General features: G+C 40.5%; 3 protein-coding genes across 4 annotated transcripts; 1 reads left to right on the top strand and 2 right to left on the bottom strand.

The window, feature by feature from the left end:
- Positions 1-4: 4 nt before the first annotated feature.
- LOC127757325 (probable apyrase 3) lies at positions 5-7,911 on the bottom strand. The gene is made up of 9 exons (XM_052282836.1): positions 7,821-7,911; positions 3,733-3,856; positions 2,624-2,935; positions 2,127-2,255; positions 1,462-1,518; positions 1,117-1,186; positions 786-1,000; positions 414-597; positions 5-292 (listed from the first exon to the last, which is right to left on the bottom strand). Exons 3-9 carry the CDS (start codon positions 2,897-2,899, stop codon positions 150-152), a joined length of 1,074 nt encoding a protein of 357 aa, XP_052138796.1. The 5' UTR covers positions 2,900-2,935; positions 3,733-3,856; positions 7,821-7,911; the 3' UTR covers positions 5-149.
- Positions 7,912-9,290: 1,379 nt separating this feature from the next.
- Positions 9,291-12,361, bottom strand: LOC127756522 (probable apyrase 3). Of its 2 annotated transcripts, XM_052281865.1 has the most exons (8): positions 12,068-12,360; positions 11,675-11,803; positions 11,377-11,433; positions 10,946-11,244; positions 10,576-10,667; positions 10,217-10,431; positions 9,822-10,005; positions 9,291-9,665 (listed from the first exon to the last, which is right to left on the bottom strand). In XM_052281865.1, the coding sequence occupies exons 1-8, from the start codon at positions 12,308-12,310 to the stop codon at positions 9,529-9,531; spliced, it is 1,356 nt and encodes a 451-aa protein (XP_052137825.1). In that variant the 5' UTR covers positions 12,311-12,360; the 3' UTR covers positions 9,291-9,528. The 2 variants fall into 2 exon arrangements, with proteins under 2 accessions (XP_052137825.1, XP_052137826.1); XM_052281866.1 differs by lacking the exon at positions 9,822-10,005 and having other exon boundaries at positions 12,068-12,361.
- Positions 12,362-18,403: 6,042 nt separating this feature from the next.
- On the top strand, positions 18,404-19,506 carry LOC127756524 (zinc finger CCCH domain-containing protein 22-like). The gene is made up of 3 exons (XM_052281868.1): positions 18,404-18,819; positions 18,884-19,048; positions 19,167-19,506. Exons 1-3 carry the CDS (start codon positions 18,419-18,421, stop codon positions 19,504-19,506), a joined length of 906 nt encoding a protein of 301 aa, XP_052137828.1. The 5' UTR covers positions 18,404-18,418.
- The last annotated feature ends 758 nt before the right edge of the window (positions 19,507-20,264 follow it).

The following is a 20,264-nucleotide window of genomic DNA, read 5'->3' as shown; positions in this document are numbered from 1 at the left end:
CACCCGTCGTCTTGTTCGATCGATCAATCATCCGTTCAAGGAATGTAAATTAAGCTAAGCTCCATTATTACTTAGCAACAAATATACATGCAAGTTATAATAAATTGGAAACACACGCAACACACAACAATAGTACATTAATTCATATCCTAGCTACTCTGGCCAGGCTCTTGATGCTTCTTTTTGGGCGAGACAACCTCAATGGCTGTGCCCAATGGCCACGCTGCTTCTATGTAGTACTCTCCATGCTTCACCTTCTCTACCAGAGTAATCTCCTTCGTTACTTCCAAACCTGCATATATCATGCATTGCATATATTCATGTCATTTCTCAAGAATATATACATCTATATATACACATGGCACATAGTACAAGTTCTTCAGTGATAGTTTAATTTGTCCATATGTACATACCGAAGCCATCGACAAGCAAGGTGTATTGATAGATGAGATCCATGCATAAGTAGGCGTGATCACGAGCTATTGGGTATGCTGCTTTCGCTTCTTCGACGCTCAGTATACAAACCTTCTCTGATGCAGCATTATATGCTGCTGGTGTAGACTTTGCACTGGGCGCCTCACTGTTGATGAACCCAATCTATTTTTCCCATTATTGGAGAGAACAATATATCATTATGTTGATCACAATATTCATAATTTACACAGAATTAAATCTGAATAGGAGTTATTATATATATGCTCATGTACTCATGTAAATAGCCAACTTTATACGCTGCCTGATAAATTGATTACTCCACTATAAACCGGTTAGTTAATGAGACGTACATCGGAGGCTATGTAGTAGAAGCTGGATGTGACGTAGATCTCGTCCTGCCCAACACCGCCGCCGCCATTCCACACCCCGTTGAAGCTGCAGTTTTTGGTTTCGCAGGGCGAGTCTAGGTTCAGTGCCTTCACCACATCTTGTCTGCATTTGTGGTAGTCCGCACCTTGTGGTGCTGCTGTTGCTTCGTACTGCTCCCCGTAGTAGGTGAATTTGCCTTTTATTTGTCCCATGATAAAATAAACATCACTTGATTAATTATTAAGCATTGGCCAAACATTTGATTTGTCTATATTTGCATCTTGAACTAAATAAGGAAAACTAGCTTGACACGTTTGAATCCACGCAACATGCAGTTGCTAAATGGCCCATTCTTTCTCTTCAGTATCTCTACACGAGAAGCCTGAGCGCCATAATGCAAGTAACTGCAGGTTATTGCTGATTGATCTTAGTAAAAGAGTAAATGCTTAAGGAGATACCATATTTTCTAGTGTAAAATTTGGTAGCTCTAGATACAGGTACTTCGAGGTACTAAAATTTTCAGTGAAAAATCTTGATATCTCTAGGTACTTTCTCAAAAATCGTAAAATTTCTCTAATAAAAACTATGAATCAAATTAAGTAAATGGTCTGAAGGCGTTTCATTTATGTAGTATATTTTTTCTGAAAGTATACGCACCGCTTCAAGAATCTGGTTTGACTTTTCATCTCCAATAAGTCTGAGTCCAGCAGTTGCCTGCAGGTTTAAATATTTGATTAGCAAGTTAGAAACATTTTACAATATTTTAGTAGGAAAATGGTTTGAGCTTGAATGATCGATACTCCCTCCGTTCAGTTCTATAAGGTGTATTTCGAATAAAAAAGCTCTTCGGGACTAAACTTTGACCATCAATTTCTCATAATATATATTCTTAATGGGCATGAAACCAATATTATATATGTGAAAGCTCTTTGAAATACAAATCTATAGGCATAACTTTTATAAACTAAATTTATTTGTACACTTACTAATCTTTGGTCAAAATCTTCAAAGTTTGACTTTTTAAAAAATCAAATATGCCTTATAAATTGAACGGATGGAGTATTCAACTTTTGGGTAAAGGATCCAAGAAAACTACTTCATCACAGAGCCCAAAATATCATTGCTTTTTCTTGTGTATATATTATATTGTTGTTGTTTTCAACTAGTTGCACAGATCTCAGAACGAGGGGCCAAATCAAATATTTAATTGAATCCTGTTCTTTTAGAAAACTTAAATTTTGTTATAATAATTGTATGGTAGTGGTGCATGTTTTGTTAAATTAGATGAAGAGCAATATTAAAATTTGTTAGTTAACTAGTACCCTGAGTTCAATGGGAGTTTTCTTCATAAGCCAGGTAGGGACAGCGTGATTGGCCTTGTCAAGCAGAGGCTGTATGGAGTAGGCTGCCTCCCGCGGCCGTCCAGCGTACGAGCTCAGCCCAGGATCCACCTGCAACAATAAAAAAAACTTTTTTATTTATCTTTACAAGTACTCTCTCTATAAAAAAAATAAAAATATATATGACTTATTTTAGTTGGTTAGGACGAAACTTCCACCGACAGCCGTTACTATACTACACATAAATGTGTAATTAAAATTAAGTATTTTCGAATATACTCACATTAATTTTTACCACAAAATAATATCCTAATAGAATACAGTATTTGTTTATTAGTGTCTTATTCTAACGAAATAAAATTAATACGTTTTATATTTTTCTACGAAGAGATTATGTTTTTTTTCTTAAAAAAAATTCACCCAGGGAGTAATCAATAGAGAGGTAGATTAATTATAGTAGTAGTAGATTAGTTAATTACCTTGGCGAAGACCTCGATGTTGTCGCCGATCTTGAGAAGATCCATCTTCTTGTCGAACCTGAAGACGTGCACCCTCGTCCCCGTGCTGCCGGCGTCCAATATCACGGCGTACTTCCCCGGCCCTGTCGCCGCCTGCTCTCCCACAACATTGTCGTCAGTCATGGCGCCGCCCTTCCGGCCGAGCACCGCCGTGCCGGCGACGGCCGGCGACGATGCCATCAGGAGAAGCATGGCTACTGCTGCTGCGGCGATACTTATGACATGATGAGCCGCCATTGCAAGCTATTATTGCGCAATTCCTGAGTGCAAAGACTGATGAAAGAGGGTGGATTTTAAAGAGATGGATGGAGTGGAACTTTCACATGCATGGCACTTGACAAAAGAGTTTACTCTGTAATTTTGCCTATAATTAATAAAGTAGCTTAACAAACAGTCCAAAGCCAACTATTGTGTTTGTCATGGAGTGGGAGTGCTATCAATGTGAAGCTAGCTAGCTGCATGTTGTCACATAAATACTTTGTTTTTGACGGAAAAAGGTAGGATCAGTCTACGTAAAAAAAGAAGAGAAAAGGTAGAGCAAGCAACATATATATATATATATATATATATATATATATATATATATATATATATTGTCATATAAATACTTCTTTTTGACAAAAAAAGATAGAGCCAGTCTACGAAAAAGACATGGATTGGTTGGGCCAAAATTTTCAAAAGCCATAAAAGATATACAATGAAAGAGAGAAAAGTGAGTTTGTGTATCTTGTGGATCATAGTTAACCTTGAAAACTCTATGGAGCAATCAAATAACATATTGGTAAAGAATCATTCGAAGAACTTACGAAGCACTCTACAATATGCATCGACACACCGTGCAGTATAGCTAAATCCAATGTATAAATTGAACTCTAAGAAGCTAGCATTCATAGAGAATTATCTGTAAGGAGTTTTTACAAACTATGATGATGTTCTCTAAATCCACTGACATGAGAAACCGAATGTATGGACATGAATGAATTTGTGTCAAGAAAAAGAGAAGTCCACTATGCTCACCAGATTCATCAATGCATACACAATCATAATTAGGAAACTATGTACAAACATACCTTATTTCCTTTTGCTAGCTCTAACTCCTCAAATTTTATAGCAGCATAAACTGATCTGTAAACCCGTGCACCCTAGAAACTTGATAAATTCTCAGTCAAGCACCTGTAGCAAGCCTCATTTGCCCTGATAACCACTCAATTTATATTAGCCCACTGCTCACTGAAGCACTGAATGTACGTACATTGTCTCATCTTTCTACCAGAAATTAGTGCCGATCAAAATAATTAGTTACTCTCTCCGTTTCTAAATATTTGACACCGTTAACTTTTTAGCACATGTTTGACCGTTCGTCTTATTGAAAAACTTTTGTGAAATATGTAAAACTATATGTATACATATAAGTATATTTAACAATGAATCAAATGATAGGAAAAGAATTAATAATTACTTAAATTTTTTGAATAAGACGAACGGTCAAACATATTTTAAAAAGTCAACGGCGTCAAATATTTAGAAACAGAGGGAGTATATTGTTAACGACCAAATTTCGTAAATTCTATCATTATTGGCATCGGAGATGAAGATCAGATCGAAGTGGAATCCAAGATGAAGATCGTTGTGGAAACAGAGTAAGAATCGGCTGCAGTCCAAATTGGCTAAGGTCAGGTCGACAGAGTTCGAGTCGGACGAGGCTAGCCGATACAGCCGATTCCGATAATATGACTCGGTGTACGTCATCGGGTTCAAGTTGATGTGTTTCAAGATGATTGCCACGCATGGATAGAGTCCTGGGAAGGCAATTGTATCTATTAATTAGGGTATTCTATGTAATTTCTTTAGAGATATGTTTGGGCAAAAGTCTGCCGTAAAGACTTATGGTATCTTAGAGTTTGTTAGAGATAATAGTCGTGTCTGTTATAGACGTATCTTGTAATTCTCGGGTATAAATAGACCCGAGCCCTATGTAAAAAAGAACAACACATCCAATACAATCTCGGCGCATCGCCACCCTTTATGCTTTACTTTTATTTCGACGAGTTCGTGCTCTCGGGTTGAGCTGCATCGGTTTCGATCTTCAACAAGAGGTAAAACTTGTCATGACGACTTATGTTCTCAAGATTAGTGCTTCCATCTTTATGACACTCTAATCTTGTCTATATAATTCGTCGAGTTATCATATATTTCACATAATCTTTGATAATATCTTCATCTAACCTATAATCGGCTAACATCTGTTAATGGAAGGCAGCCGATTAGGTTAGATAATGATGTTAACTTAGACTATGTGATATATCTACCACTCTATGAAACTTTCAGCGGCTTGATTGTCTAGATATTGTTTTTCTTTTCATACTTAATGCTGCATCAGTTGAGTTTGATCTATTAAGTCGTGCTTAGAATTGCAATCTCTAGCCTGCTTTCTGATTGCTGATTAGGGTAGTATCGGAGTTTCAGCCGATCTTATCTGATTTAACTACTTTTATTCTATATGCTTGATTGACATGTTAAATCTGCCCTTTATGTTAAGATCTTGCCGCATCTAAGTATATTAAGCTTATGTTTAGTATATTCTACTTGCTTTAAAATCTTAGTATAGAGTAGTATCGGAGTATTAGCCGATATATGCTAGATCTACCTGATCGGCTATGCTATGAATGTATATAATCCTACTATTAATATATATTTCGATCTAAGTGATTTATACTGTCTCGGCAAGGCGACCGATCTATCTCAATCATTTGATTTAAGTATATATTGATATAAGGATTATATATCATTAACATCTACAGCCGATCGAGTAGATTTAGTTCTGGTTAGCTTATCGATATTTGTTGGTCGATGTACACATGACACCGGCTTGAAATAAATGATATGTCATCGGCACCTAGCCGATCGGCTATCATTTATAGGATTAATTGCGGTTTCTTTGTTCTATTTCTTGTTGATTGCAGGATCAAATCAACTGGCACGCTCATACATCCGAAGGCGAGCTTTGGACCTGCACTGGAGTTAAGCAGATCTCCCAGGCCTCGTGTTTTCTGTCAACATATATTTACTGAGCATAGTGATTGCAGAAGCATTATATTGAAGTCGCTAAATTTTGCACGTACTTAACAGTCTTATGCCACACATATATATCATTTGGTTACTGCTAGCTTGCTGCCTGTCATATGGGCAACACTGTGTTTCATTTTTAAGGGAAAATTGCAAAAGCCACCCTCAAATATCACTCTGGGTTTGAGATGTCCCCTCATAAGAAGATTTGTTGCAAATCCCCACCTCCTAATTCACCTTGGTTTGATTTAGGCACCTTTTCTCTATACATGCGTGTTTCCTAGAGAATCTCATGGTGAAATCAATCGAGTCCCACTCGGCAGGAACAAGAGGTTATGTTATTTGTTCTGTATAAGACGATCTTTGTGCAGTACCAAGAAATCAACAACACCCTAAAACAAAATTTCCATTGATTACATTGCCAAAACCAAAAAAATAACCACTTGCTACCATGAATTTCTACCCTAACGAGGATGTAATCTGATAGTGCTACATATGAAAAACCAACTCTCTGTAAATTGTAATGCCAACGAAATCTCAAATTTTACCAACACCCAAGAACTTACTGTATGTCCGTTCCGCGATCGTCGAAGTGGAACCCTTTCTAGTCGCTTGGACAAGAGAAAGCATCACAATCGGCGGCGATCTTCGCAGCTGTTCCGCCCGCTACCGCCGCCTCAATCTCCACTCCCGACTCAAACTGACTCGGAGGGAACGGTGTGATTAACTAGGTCTCGGCGTCTCTCGCTCCCATCAAGCGGGACTTGGCTAATTTCGCCACGAGATGCTCCAGGAAAAATGCATGTGTAGAGAGAAGGTGTCCAAATCAAACCAAGGTGAATTAGGAGGTGGGGATTTGCAACAAATCTTCTTATAGGGGGGCATCTCAAACTTAGAGTGATATTTGGAGTGGTTTTTGCAACTTTCCCTATTTTTAAGGAAGTCGGCTGCAGTGCCCAATTTTTCATTAATATCGCATACGGCCATCGCTCCCATAAGCTAACAAGACCTATTTTTTCAGACCAATCAGTTCAATGAATCAGAGAATGATGAACTCCCCAACATGGTCATATCTCTGAATGCAGTGCACCCTCTTTTCAGCATGCTCATATGTGAAACATGCTCATATGTGAAACCACCTAACTGTATTATTAATGGCCCTGTTATATCATACACTAGCAATATGTATGACACCTTCAAAGAGCAAGCTATAAAAATGAGTGCAAAAAATTTTATGGCTGGAGGTACGTAGACAGACTACATAATCATGAAATTAAATTGCATCTAGCAATTGTTAATTGCATCCTCACCAGTAAGAGTGAACAATCGAAATCGTAATATGGTGATTTATGATTTTTTTTTTTGGATGAAATACTGCCTGACATTTGCCGAGCAGTGTTGTATGGTGATTTATGACTGAAGCAGTCTAATTCCACAGTTAATAAATTTAAATGTACTGATAATGCAATAGAAATGTAAAACCAAATAACCATAAACAACATCCAGTCATTCAGTATTCATCAGCACTGCTGTGCTTAACATTACGTTAAATTGTCTATGCAGAAACTGTATACATTTCTTTGTGTCAATATGCTTTTTATCGCGTCCAATTTGATGCATAGTACACTTTAGTTTTGACTGTGCTAATCCAGGTCATTGAGTAATTAGTCCCTAATCTATCCATCTCCTACTTATTCTTCCTGTGATCATTGCCACCCCAAACTCTGAGGTCCTCATCGATGAAAATGAGGAATGAGCACAGGAAGGATAAGGGGAGCCGGGAACGAGATAGATTTAGAGTTGATAAAATGTACAAGGACCATCAATAAATTAGGGAACATAGATAGATTCAGAGTTTGGGGTGATTCATGCAGATGCAGAGATGACAAAAGGTACAACATAGATAGATGCAGAGATGACAAAATGTACAAGGACCATCAATAATTTCGCTACTGACATCCCGTCAAGCCAAAAGGTACAACATAGATAGATGCAGAGGTGACAAAATGTACAACGACCATCAATAATTTCACTACTGACATCCCGTCGAGTTGCTTAACAGAAGATAGAGTAGAGGGGATAATATGGTCACCTGGTGGAGTTCATGGTTGGTGTCTTTAATGAGGATGTGGCAGCGAAGCAGGAATCCAAGCCCAGTTTCAGTAGGCCAACATGCAGCTGGAGCAAGACTGCAAGAGGCGGCATCCCGGTCGGGTGGCCTGAGATGGATCAGATGGCGTCGCATAGGCACTGTACTGCCGATGATGGCGCCGGCGGGCTAGGGCACATGGTGGTGGCAACGAATTGCATTCGGCGGAGCGATGGTTGCTGGGAGAAGTCAGGGAGAGGAGAAGCGCTATTTCGGGGGGGGCGCAGCGTGGGAGGTTGGTAACGATCGCTATTTTTGTTTTTAATCGGTGGTTACGTGTTGCAGAGCAGGAGATTGCTAATTGTAGGGACGGATTTAACTCGCCACATAAGCCATTGGATGAAAATATCTAATGGTTAAAAGAGAATTATGTACAATTTGTGGATAAAACTGTTACATTTTATATCAGTATATCTCTACTATATTATAAGAATTGAAGATGTTTCCGCTGAAATTTTGATACGTCATTCATGTTGGTTTTTCAGTTTGTTGTACATCGTCTATACACAATTCTATGTAAGTATAGAATAGCTATTATACACTCTCCTCCTATCTCAACCACTCCTCCTCCCAGCCCATCCCAACTGGCCCACACCATCCTATCAGCCCATCCTGCGTGCCTCCACTCAGAGCCGCAGGTGCAACTCCCCATATCAGTGTCTTTTTTCTCTTGATCATCCTGATCCTCTCCCTATCCTTTCAATCTCCTCTCTTTTCTCTCCATGTTCTCTTCTTTCCTCTTAGTTTTCTCTTTCAAATTTCTGTTATCATAAATATTTTTGTTTTGATATTATGAATATTTAAGGTATATGTGGCAAGTTTGTTACTTTAGAAATGTTTTTCATCTATATTAAAAAAAACTTTCACTGATTGAATAATCAAAATTTCAAACTTTGGTCAATGAGGTATAGAGAAATACGCATGTGTCAACTTATGGAATAGCCACCCAACGATTTGTGAGGCTATGGAAATGTGTACAAAAGAGATTCTTTGTGTGATGCATGAAGCGAGCGCAACTAGGTTCAATGCTATATATGATTCCTGATTTTGTTTTGTTTGTCTTATTTCGGTTTGTCGTTTAAATTAGTGGAGTTTTTATCAATCATGAAAATTATCTTCACCTGTTGCAGTATTTTTTGCTAGTATACATATAGATATAAAACTGATTCTTTGGTGCAAGGTTTTGTGCCAAGCGTGAAACGCTATGATTCGCTTTGTCTCTTAACTCTGAACGCGCAATACATTTAGCTTGTAGTAATATATGCTTCTTTTATTCTACTTTCTACACTATCTGAACTCTTAGAAAAAAATGATTATGATACGATTGTGTCAGGTCGAATACTCAAATGTGCACCAGATGTTCAGTCTTTTACATACAAGATATGCGTGCTCATGACACACGAACACAACCGATGATTTCTGTGATAGTACGTAATTATATATAGAAAGCTGCTATATATTCAAACATACACAACTTGGAGTCTAGGACAAAGAGCATGGCTGCCTCGATCTATTGATAGCTCGACCCGTTATTAACATACTACTTTTATATCATGATACTCAGTTATACTGTAATAACCAGCACACAGACATCGATCATACAACAATCGATATCCTAACTTCCAAAGTAGCTAGTACATCGATCTCAAGATCATTTGTATATTTCTCGAAGCCGTTTTTTGGGTGACACAGCTTCAATAGCTGTACCCAATGGCCAAGCCGCGTCAATGTAGTACTCCCCATGCTTCACCTTGTCTACCAGCGTTATCTCCTTACTTGGATGTAGACCTGACATCCAATTATATATATATTAATTAGTAAACTGCATGTTAGATAAATTGTTCAACAATTTACACACCTATATATGAGTTCTTTTTCTTTAGAGTTAATTTCTTATCCATGGATATATATTGTATCTCCATTATTAGAAGCTAGTGTACGTACCGAAGCCGTCAACGAGCAAGGAGTATTCGTAGATAAGATCCATGCATAAGTAGGCATGATCACGAACGTTGGGGTATTCTACTTTTGCTTCTTTGACACTCAGTTTACAAACCTTTTCTGCAACAGCCTTAAACGTTGCAGGGGTTGACTTCGCACTGGGTGCATCGCTGTCGATGAACCCAACCTTTATCCCGGTCCGATCAAAATGTATGCATTGGAGATAAAATTATCAGGTAAAAGTATTAATTTGTATATGTAACATAATTACACAAACAATTAAATGCACATATTTAGGGGTATATATTTACATAACTAGTTAGCTAGTAGCCAGTCTGAAGCATGCCTGAGAAGTTAAATAATTTAGTTGGCTAATTAATTAAGTAATCACGACGTACATGGGAGGCTATGTAGTAGAAGGCGGACGCAACGTAGAGGTCATCCTGCCCTGCTCCGCCACCACCGTTCCAGACGCCGTTGAAGCTGCAGTTCTTGGTTTCGCAGGGCGCATTCACCTTCAGTAACTTCACTACTTCTTCTCTGCACTTGTGGTAGTCTGCACCTTGTGGTGCGGCCGTTGCATCGTACTGCTTGCCGTTGTAGGTGAAGTTACCTTGTTTTTGCCAAATCAACAAAACAAATTAAATCTCACTTGGTTCATTAAGCACTAAACGTTAATTGATTATATGAATCTTAAAGGATTAAAGGGTCGATGCGTATAGTAAACAGAACAAGTAATAAGCTAGTATCTAGGTACCACTGAATCCGCGCAGCATGCAGTTGCTAAATGGTCCATCCTTTCTCTCTAGGATGTGCGCGCGAGAAGCAAAACCGCCATAGTGCAAATAGCTGCAAATTGTTGATTGATCTTAGTAAACTACGGTTCAAAAGACTATATATGCATTATTTTTCATATTTTCTACAGTAAGTTCAGATATTAACAGGCTAAAGCCTACAGGCTTCAATAGTTCAGTTTATTCAGTATTCACTGGTACAGTGTGTGCAACAAATGAATTAATGTTGCACTTTCTAAGTAGTATATTATTCACCAGCTTGCAGTGGATCCAGATATAAAATTAAACAAAGATCAAATTGTACTTAACAAGAGCGTGAACTTATTAATTGACCTGTGCACATAAATGTTATAATCTTTTCCCTTGAGATACTCCTTCACAACGTAGGGATCTTTTCCTTCGGGCACCTTTGGAGCGTTAGCAGCGGTGTTTGATGAGATGGCGTATGCCATTTGTACGGATCCACCTCCAAGATCAACCACCCCTACGGTTTTAGAGTAGTCTCCTCCCAATTTATCCAGGAGATAATTCAGAGCAACCCATATGTATGACCCTTCCTGGGATCCCTCAAGAACGTTGATCCAGTTCGGGTTATACTGATATTTGCTCTTGGTGTGGACTACATCCCTAACCTGTATTAAGACCCAGAGTACTAATTAAAGGGATTATTAAGAATAAAAAGTTATTAAGAATCAAAGCAAGAAATGGTTTTGAGTTAAAAATTTTGTATGATATGATGTATATCATTGTGGAATTGCACGTACCGCTTCAAGAATCTGGTTCGCCTTTTCATCTCCAATAAGTCTGAGTCCGGCAGTTGCCTAGTACATGTTTGATTGAATTAACAAAGAACAAAATTATAGAGTACAAGAAGTCAGGCCATTTTGTTTCAGAGGAAACATATCATCATTAACATTTTATCAGTAGTTTTAAGAAACTATTTCGTCAGATAAACCATCATACGGAAACATCCGTACGTATTAGTAATTTTAAATTAAGTTCCCGATACAGGTTTCATTTAATAATTAGATAAAGAGCAAATCAATTTAGTTGTGTACGTACCCCAAGTTTAAGGGGAGTTTTGTTCATAAGTCTGGCAGGAACAACAGTGTTGGCCTTGTCAAGCAGAGGCAATATGGAGTTTGCGGCATCCTGAGGACGTCCAGCGTAGGAGCTCAGCCCAGGATCCACCTACAACAACACACAAATTAATTAGTCAGTCAGTAGTAGGATTAAAATAGCTCAATTAAGTGGGTAGTAACGAATCATCATATTAATAAGTACTTCCTCCGTTTCATATTATAAAACTTTCTAGCATTGCCCACATTCATATATATGTTAATGAATCTAGACTTATATGTGTGCCTAGATTCATTAACATCTATATGAATGTGGACAATGCTAGAAAGTCTTATAACCTGAAACGGAGGTAGTAGATTAGATTAATGTGGTTACCTTAGCAAAGAGCTCGATGTCGTCGCCGACCTTGAGGAGGTCCAGCTTGTTGTCGAACCTGAAGACGTGCACCCGTGTGCCGGTGCTGCCGGCGTCCAATATCACGGCGTACCTCCCTGGCCCCGCCGCCTGCCCTTCCACGACGCCGCCTTTCCGGCCGAGCACCGCCGTGTCGTCAGCAACGGCCGGCGGCGACAAAGCCAGCAGGAGAAGCATGGCCACGACAAGGTGATCAGCCGCCATTGCTAACTAGACAAGGTGAGGCGCAGGTGCTCATCAACAGAATGCAAGGGGCAGGTTTTAAAGGGAGAGGGGAATTAATGGATTACTAACGTAGAGTTTACTCTGCATAATTCAGTCCCTAATCACAGTGTCCACCCATTAGCACAGTACAATACTCAATCCGTATTAATTGTATTTACTGTAATAAACAGCTTTTAGACGGGGCCGTGTTGCAAAGGTTTCACTGTGGATTCACGTGTGTAATCCTAGTGCGCTAGCTTTATTGATTTTGATTGATCAGAAGAACTGATTCTTGGTGCCCAGCGTGAAACACGATGATTCTATCTGTCTCCAACTCTCCTTACATAACAAGTTTAAATCATAAGTATTTTCTTGGAAAGAAAATCAGTTGATTGTAAAAGAAAGAAAATCAGTTAATTGTAAAATATAGGATTCCATTTCCGTCACCGTCAGATTAGACCCCTAACATCTTAGCTTCCTCTCACACGGTTGGGTCCATCCGTCCATGACATCAAGGGGGCCCTTTTGATGCAGGCGCTGCACTTGTGGGATCGGCTTGAGGCAATTCAGCTACAACCGGATTCCCGGGACAGCTTTGTGTGGAAGCTTTCGGCCGACGGAAACTACTACTCCTCAGCTTACTCCATGTTTTTCATGGGGAAAACAAAGGTGGTATGGGTGGAGTTAGTCTGGGGGGTTAAGGTCACTCCTCACTGTAAAATGTTCATGTACCTGACGGCTCGGGGCAGCTGCTTGACCTCCGACAACTTGGACAAACGCAGGTGGCCTTCCTGCCCTCTCTGTTCGTCTGGGCCAGAAACCGGGAACCACCTGTTTGTCAATTGCCCTTTCTCCAAACAGGTTTGGGCGCAACTGCGACTCCGCCTCCGCCTTCAGCCGCAAACACCAAATATCCCCCGGTATGGTTTCCTGGTGGCTGCATGAACACGAGCTTCATAACAAACAAGGGAAGAAGGTGTTTGACGCTAGACTCTTCCTCTTCTATTGGCTGATTTGGAAAGAAAGAAATGGGAGGGTCTTCGAAGGCGTTTCCAACTTCCAAGACAGCAACCGAGGTGGCAGAAGCCATGACAGAGGAGTGGTGGACTTGGAGAGATGCTGGTTTAGGTGCTAGGATCGAGTCTGTATAGTCCTCCTGTGGTATTAGACTTGGCAGTGGCATGTGTATAGCTATGTTGTGGGTCTTCTTCCCTGTGGTGCTTAGCTCAGTCTCCGCTCTGGGCTTGGCGATGGCCCGACTCTCTGCTCCCTAGGGGAGCGTTAGTCTTCTCCGTCAAGAACCGTTATTGTTGTAACTGATAATCTTTTCTCTCATTTTAATACAATTTGGTCGGCTTCCGCTGGCCCAGCGAAAAATCTTGCTTCCTCTCCAGAAGTTCACTTTATCTTAGTAATGGTTGCCCCTTGTTCTCTAATTGATCAGACAAACCAACAAAAAGTTAACTATCCTAACTCTCTTCCTTTCAAATATATTCCATTATACTTGAACGCATGTATTGGCGCTCAAATCTTTTACATGTTCGCTTGGATCAAATATCAATCATAAAGGGTTAGAAATAACTAGTTGTTGTTAGTGCTATCTATATTCAAATTTTAATTGTTTGTCAAATATGTTGATTATTTTCCAAATTATAGCAACATAGATTAAAAGAAGAGTCTATCCACATTAGTATTTCTTGAATTGTTACGACTTGTACCTAACAAAACAGTCCATATCAGTTACAATGTGCTACTCCCTCCGTTTCACAATGTAAATCATTTTAGCATTTCCCACATTTATATAGGTATTAATGAATCTAGATATATATATATATATATATGTTTAGATTCATTAACATCTATATGAATGTGGGAAATGCTAGAATGACTTACATTGTGGAACGGAGGGAGTAATTATTAATTTTCAAGTTTGGAACTAAATGAATACGATATAAAATTGAGGGTCCAGAACACATTCAACTTCGTATTATTAATTTTAAATTTCCAATTTCTGTGAAAACTATAGCTAAAAACATCCATGGTATTTTCAATGGCATGTTTTATTTAATATAAATTCTTATTAAGATCTTCAATCATGATAATATGACCCATCTAATTATTAATGGCAAAATCTTTCTAGCATACAGGATCATATATATGAGGAGACAAAGATAAATGCATGTTATATCAGCATGAGTTTGTCTATGATGCATGTTCATCCATTTTAGCTTTTATGAGTGCTCCAAGAATATTAGGTCTTTTGACCACTCCAACTAAAAGGAAGCCATAGGCAGGACACCAGCACTCCAATGCAATAGACGTAGACATATAGTGATGACTATATTATTCTGCAAAGGTTTTCACTCTTTCATCAAATTGGATGGATATGAAGAATTAAGAAAAGGAAAAAGTACGAATTACCCCCCCTGAACTATCGTGGTCGAACGAATTACCGCCATAAACTCAAATACCAGATATTTTACACCCTCAATTATTCATACCGGACGAATTTACCCCCTAACACTGTTTTAAGCTGTTTTGACCAGGAGTTTGCACATGTGGCATCAACGTGTCAATCCAGTCCGCAAAAATAATAACAAAAAAAATTGTAGGGCCCACCTGTCATCTATTTCTTCTCTCCCTCAATCTCTCCTCTCCCCATCTGTTTCCCACTCTATTCAGCTCGGATGGGCGGCGGCCGGACGGAGGAAGCGGGAGAGGTGGGGCTCAGGATGGGGGCGGTGGCCAGTGGCGGAGGCAAAGAGGCGGCACTCGGGATCGGGGCGGCGATCGATGGCGGAGGCAGAGCTCGGGATGAGGGTGGCGGCTAGTGGCAGAGGCGGGCGGAGGCAGCTAGAGGTGGGACTCGGGATGGGGGTGGAGGCGGTAGGAGGTGGGATGGGGGCGGGCGGTGGGGCTCGTGTCCCTCTCTTTCCTCTCGGTTCAACCCCCTCTCTTCGGCGGTTGGAAAAGGGGCGACGGCCGGTGGTGGAGGCGGGTATCGGGATGAGAGCGGCGGCTGGGGTGAGGCTAGGAACGGGGTGGCTTCGAACTCGCTATGGAGGCGGCGAGGTCAACGGCGAGCTCCATGACCTAAGCTCCGCCGCCCCTACTGTCCCCGCCTTGCCGAGCCGAGCAACGCGAGGCGCGAGTAAGAAGAGGAGCGAGAGGGAGATTGAAGAAGAAGAGGTGCGAGGACCTCCGCCGCCGGCTACCCAAGCGAGCTCCGTCTGCCTCTGTCTGAGCTTCTCGCGAAAGGCCAAAGGGGAGAAGAAGGCATCAGCGACCGGATTTGAGGGAAGCGGCTCGCTCCGCCTCCGCCTCCACCGCCAGCCACCCGAGCTCCTCTCTCCTGCTCTCTCATCCTTCTCTCCTCAAGGTATGAAGACGCCCTCCCATCATCGACAACAGTGGAGCAGCGCCCTCCCAGCGACTCCGCCGCCTCCAGCGTCATTCTCGGTGCACTCCTCCGCCAACCGCAGACACCGCCGCCAGTCGGCCGCCCGAGCTCTTTCCTCCTCCGCTTCCACCGTCGGCCGCCCGAGTTCTCTCCCGTCTCCACCGCCAGCTGCCCAAGCAAGCTCTACCTTTGCTGTCGGCCGCTCAAGCGAGAGAGAGAGAGAGAGAGAGAGAGAGAGAGCAGGGGGATTGGGGAGGGATTTGGTTGAGGGAGAGGGATGGCAGGTGGGTCTAGGGAGTTTTTTTATTTTCTTTGCTGACTGGATTGCCACGTTGGCGCCACGTGTGCAAGCTCAAGTTAAAAACCACTTAAAACAGTGCTAGGGGGGTTATTTGTTCGGTTTGCATAATTGGGGGTGAAGGATGTCTGGTTTTATAGTTCAGGGGGGTAATTCGATCGACCACGATAGTCCGGGGGGGGGGGAGGGGTAATTCATACCTTTTCCTTAATGTGTTCACGTGTTTTTTCCTTGATGACAAGATCTATTCATTTAGAAGCCAACAACTACATCGACTCTAGATTGTTACTTTGAATTTCATTGTTTGTTTACTTTCTACGTTGTCTAAACCTAACAAGGATCAGTTCATTATAACATATGCTTGCATAACATTAGATAAGTCAGATGGACCATTGGATCTTTTCATCTTAACCTTGTTGTTCGCTTGCAATGATCAGTCAGGTTTCCTACAATGTTAAAACAAAATAGTTCAACACTTGTTCTTGCTATGTTCAAAATTATGAGGTAGAGTCTACTGATCACAGATATAAACATTACTTTGCGTCAATTTCAGTCTATTACTCAAGATGCACAAGCATGTCTAAACAAACTCTCTTTGTACCATAATTTTCAAAATCAACTGGAACAAAAAGCGAGAGGTGAGAGCATGCATAGCTTAGGAGAGAGGGTGGTAAAGGTTGAAGATCTCATCCATGCACGTCCATCCATTTTACCTTTGGTGGCCGCTCCAAGAAACTTCGGGCAGCATGCAACACACCATGCTTACCATCTCTATGCAATAGGTGTAGGTAGTAGTCAACACAACTTAATTTGGCAGATACTATATCTACGATACGGTTCATCTACCTTGTTCTCACCTGAATATGATTGATGACATATTTTTTTTTTTTGCCAAGCTTTTGAAAGTCTAGTGACACACTACACGCGTGACTTGGTCGATACTAATAATAACTGAGGTACGCAATCATGCATATATATATATATATATATATATATATATATATATATATATATTTCTTGGTTTGGAACTAAAAACAAGTGGAGTACTAGAGACAAGCCTTTAGTGGCCTCATCATCTATCGTTTAGTGATTGAAGTGGTCTCTTTATCACTGTACATAATGGCAGCAAGCTTAAGCATATATATACTCTCGTAACCATGGTGCCCATGAAAGAAAATGGCTTAAAGAAAGAATGGAAGAAAAATGGCTCCTAGATGGCTAGCCATTTCAAGCGAACAATTGAACATACACAAAGCCAACACAACAAGCTTTTTAAATTTCAAGTTTTGAATGCATGACTTCCATATTGTGTTGGACTTATGAGTGATCAGTGCAACCTGCTCGTGTGGAAGCATCTTTATTGAATGTTGATCCTTAATGAAGTTTAGGTTCAAATTAGAACGAAAAACACTTACGAGTTGTGTATTCTTAGGTTCATTATGGGACTCTATGCAGATAAGTATTTAGGGAGTAGACACATACTCACATCACAAAATAGTAAGCACGTTACTAGATGCATACACACCATCATACTCTAGTTATGTGAAGCAAGCAATCAAACGTTCATAAACCAAAGTAATCAAGGCTCGAATTTAGATGTCATATGTGCCATTGGGTTGTATTCTTTTCTTAAGGGTTCAAATTTGGAAACACGTATGTTCAATGCATATGCGTTGTTTCGATTTTAGTTCAAATTGCAGGGAAACAAAATGTGTGCCAACTGTCTTCTTGGTTGATTATGTTATGCCACTCTTTTCTTGGTTGTGCATGGACAACTAAGCAATTACTTAAATCAAACTATATGTGTCATACTTTTGTTGTTATGTAATTAATGAGCAAATATATTATTTTAATTATTCAATTCCAAGCATCACACCTATAAATGTCCATTCTTAATTCAAAATCCAGACTCATAAATAATGATGGAAGACACTAATACTTTAACGAGTAGAATGCACTGCTCTATGTGGAAACCTTAGGTGTAATCAATAAATCACTAAACAATACTAACGCATTGTTTTTTTACACACAACTAAACTCCCAATTCATGTTGAATAGTCCACTAACTTTGTGTAGAAAAGTCTAAAAATATAGGGAAATAACAAAAGTCAAATCCCACATGAAAGTAACGCACAGAGCAATAAAACTAAAACTTGGGTCAAGCATTGAAGAGGGAGCCAAAAAAAGGGGAAACCGTCCACTTTCCCTCTTCCCAAAGCCAAGCGAACCATGCTATTTAATCCACTACACTATTTGTGAGCCTTTTACAACTGTGCTCCCACTCCGCTCCACTCCACTGGTTTTTTCCATTCCCTTTGTCCCCTTTTCAGATCTCCCTTTCCCTCTCCAAGAAAAGAAACCATCAAAGAAGACACAACGAGATAGGGGGGAGTGGCTACTATCAATCTCCATGGGCGCCTATGAGGCCACCAAGGTGGTTTTTGCCCGGTTGCAAGCGCTTGAGCCCAGTCTTGCTCCAAACATCATTGGCATGCTCCTCACCAAGGATAACAATGAGATGGACATGATTCGTCTCGCATGTGGCCCTGACAACCTCCTCCAATCTATCATTGCCAAGGTGCGCACCGACCTCACAAACAAGCCTTCCCCTCCTATGGCCTCCTGGGGCTTCCCGTCCGATATAGGTGAGGAAGCATCTTTCTCCGTTGACAAGGTGGGGTGTGATGGAGGTGAAGAGTTCTCCTCTAAGGAGTATGATTGGAGGTTACCCATCGGTGGCAATCACCATCGGAGCTTTTTGTCAAGCACCGTCGACACCCCTGGGTGGAAGCCATGTCTATACTCCCAAAGGTTCCATCTTCAACCCTATAATATCACATTTCTTAGATCCACACACTAATCTCTATTGTACCAGCGGAGTGACCACCCATCTTGGTAGCGACGACATGCAAGAGTACTCTTCTCGACCACCTCAGATAGACCAAAGTGACCTAACCAACAACTGCAGTGCACGACAGATCTACTTGACCTTCCCGCCTGATTCCATTTTTAGCAAAGAGGACGTCTGCAACTACTTTAGGTATCACATGTTCCACCATAGTGCCCCTATTGATGTGTCTTGTTTCAATATTGGAGCATTTCATAATTTAATGAATGCAATCTGTTTTGGCTTGTTTGTGTCATGTGGGGACAACCAGCATGTATGGGATGGTGCAAGATGTGCGTATCCCATACCAGGAGAAGTGCATGTTTGGTTTCGTCACCTTCGTCTACCAAAAGACAGTGAAGCTAATTCTTGCCAAGGGCAACCCACATTACATCTGTGATGCACGTGTTCTTGTCAAGCCATACAAGGAGAAGGACAAGGTCCCCAACAAGTTCAGGCATGTTAATCATTGCCTAATTCCACTTTGTATTTTTGCACATATATTACCTTTTGTGAGTACTTCTATTGATTTTCTTAAAAATTGCATAAAGTCTATTGATTTTATTAAAATTGCAGAAAGTTTCAGCAAAGTGACTCTTCTAGCTACATGAATCACAATAGATTGCTTTATTCTAGGGGGGCCTTTGACCTGCGACGACACCAAATAGGTGAACAGTGATATCTATGTGGTGCTTGTGTTTTGATCTCTTTTTTTTAACAATTTACAAGGAGTGTTACATTGTGTTAGGGCCGAGAATTTTGTATAGGGACATTGCTAGTCATGAGGCATCTTTTAGGATGAAGCAAGATGAACAACAACATGCGACCGAGCTGCAACGCTGTTGCTTAATGAGGCTTCCGCTTCTCAATCTTCAGGATTGGGGCCATCATCTCAGCTCTCCCATGGGTTCACATGTGCTTCTAGGACAAGTTGATAACAAATATAATATTAATGAGAATGACAATCCCACTCATTTGGAGGATGTCACATTTCGAGGTCTAGTTCTTGGTCGTTGTAATGTCTTGTCTATTAATTATGTTTTTTCGGAAAGTTTATTAATTATGTTGTACTAAGGTTGTGACTTCTTGTTTTATTTATAGACAATAAGCTGAAGAATGAGTTTGCTATGAGGGAAATTGCCTCTACTGCAATCTCCACAGCAGCCAAGCGCACGGTCATCTCTACGGAAGAGGGGAAGAGAGAATATGGTCCCAAGGCAGCAACACCTAATGATGCTTGTGGATTCCTAGAAAGGTAAGATGATGATAGAAAAAGGTTTGCTAGATGGACACTAAAACGTAGGATATTTATTTTGGAAAAAGGACAGAATATACCATTAAACTTGTTACCTCTTTTATTTGCTATGTT

The sequence above is a fragment of the Oryza glaberrima genome, chromosome 12 (genome assembly GCF_000147395.1).
Source record: "Oryza glaberrima chromosome 12, OglaRS2, whole genome shotgun sequence".
Lineage (NCBI taxonomy): Eukaryota > Viridiplantae > Streptophyta > Magnoliopsida > Poales > Poaceae > Oryza > Oryza glaberrima.
This window is presented reverse-complemented; position numbering and strand designations above follow the sequence as displayed.

Bases quoted from the DNA above. Each gene is read 5' to 3' on its own strand.
- LOC127757325 (XM_052282836.1), bottom strand. From the start codon at position 2,899: ATGGCGGCTCATCATGTCATAAGTATCGCCGCAGCAGCAGTAGCCATG. The intron at 1,519-2,126 runs GTACTAGTTAAC...TTAAACCTGCAG, and splicing joins AAACTCCCATTGAACTCAGG to GCAACTGCTGGACTCAGACT. The intron at 1,001-1,116 runs GTGTCAAGCTAG...GACAAATAAAAG, and splicing joins CATGTTGCGTGGATTCAAAC to GCAAATTCACCTACTACGGG.
- LOC127756522 (XM_052281865.1), bottom strand. From the start codon at position 12,310: ATGGCGGCTGATCACCTTGTCGTGGCCATGCTTCTCCTGCTGGCTTTG. The intron at 11,245-11,376 runs GTACGTGCAATT...GTCTTAATACAG, and splicing joins CGAACCAGATTCTTGAAGCG to GTTAGGGATGTAGTCCACAC. The intron at 10,668-10,945 runs GTCAATTAATAA...AACAATTTGCAG, and splicing joins TATAACATTTATGTGCACAG to CTATTTGCACTATGGCGGTT.
- LOC127756524 (XM_052281868.1), top strand. From the start codon at position 18,419: ATGGGCGCCTATGAGGCCACCAAGGTGGTTTTTGCCCGGTTGCAAGCG. The intron at 18,820-18,883 runs GTTCCATCTTCA...CTATTGTACCAG, and splicing joins CCATGTCTATACTCCCAAAG to CGGAGTGACCACCCATCTTG. The intron at 19,049-19,166 runs GTATCACATGTT...GGGGACAACCAG, and splicing joins GACGTCTGCAACTACTTTAG to CATGTATGGGATGGTGCAAG.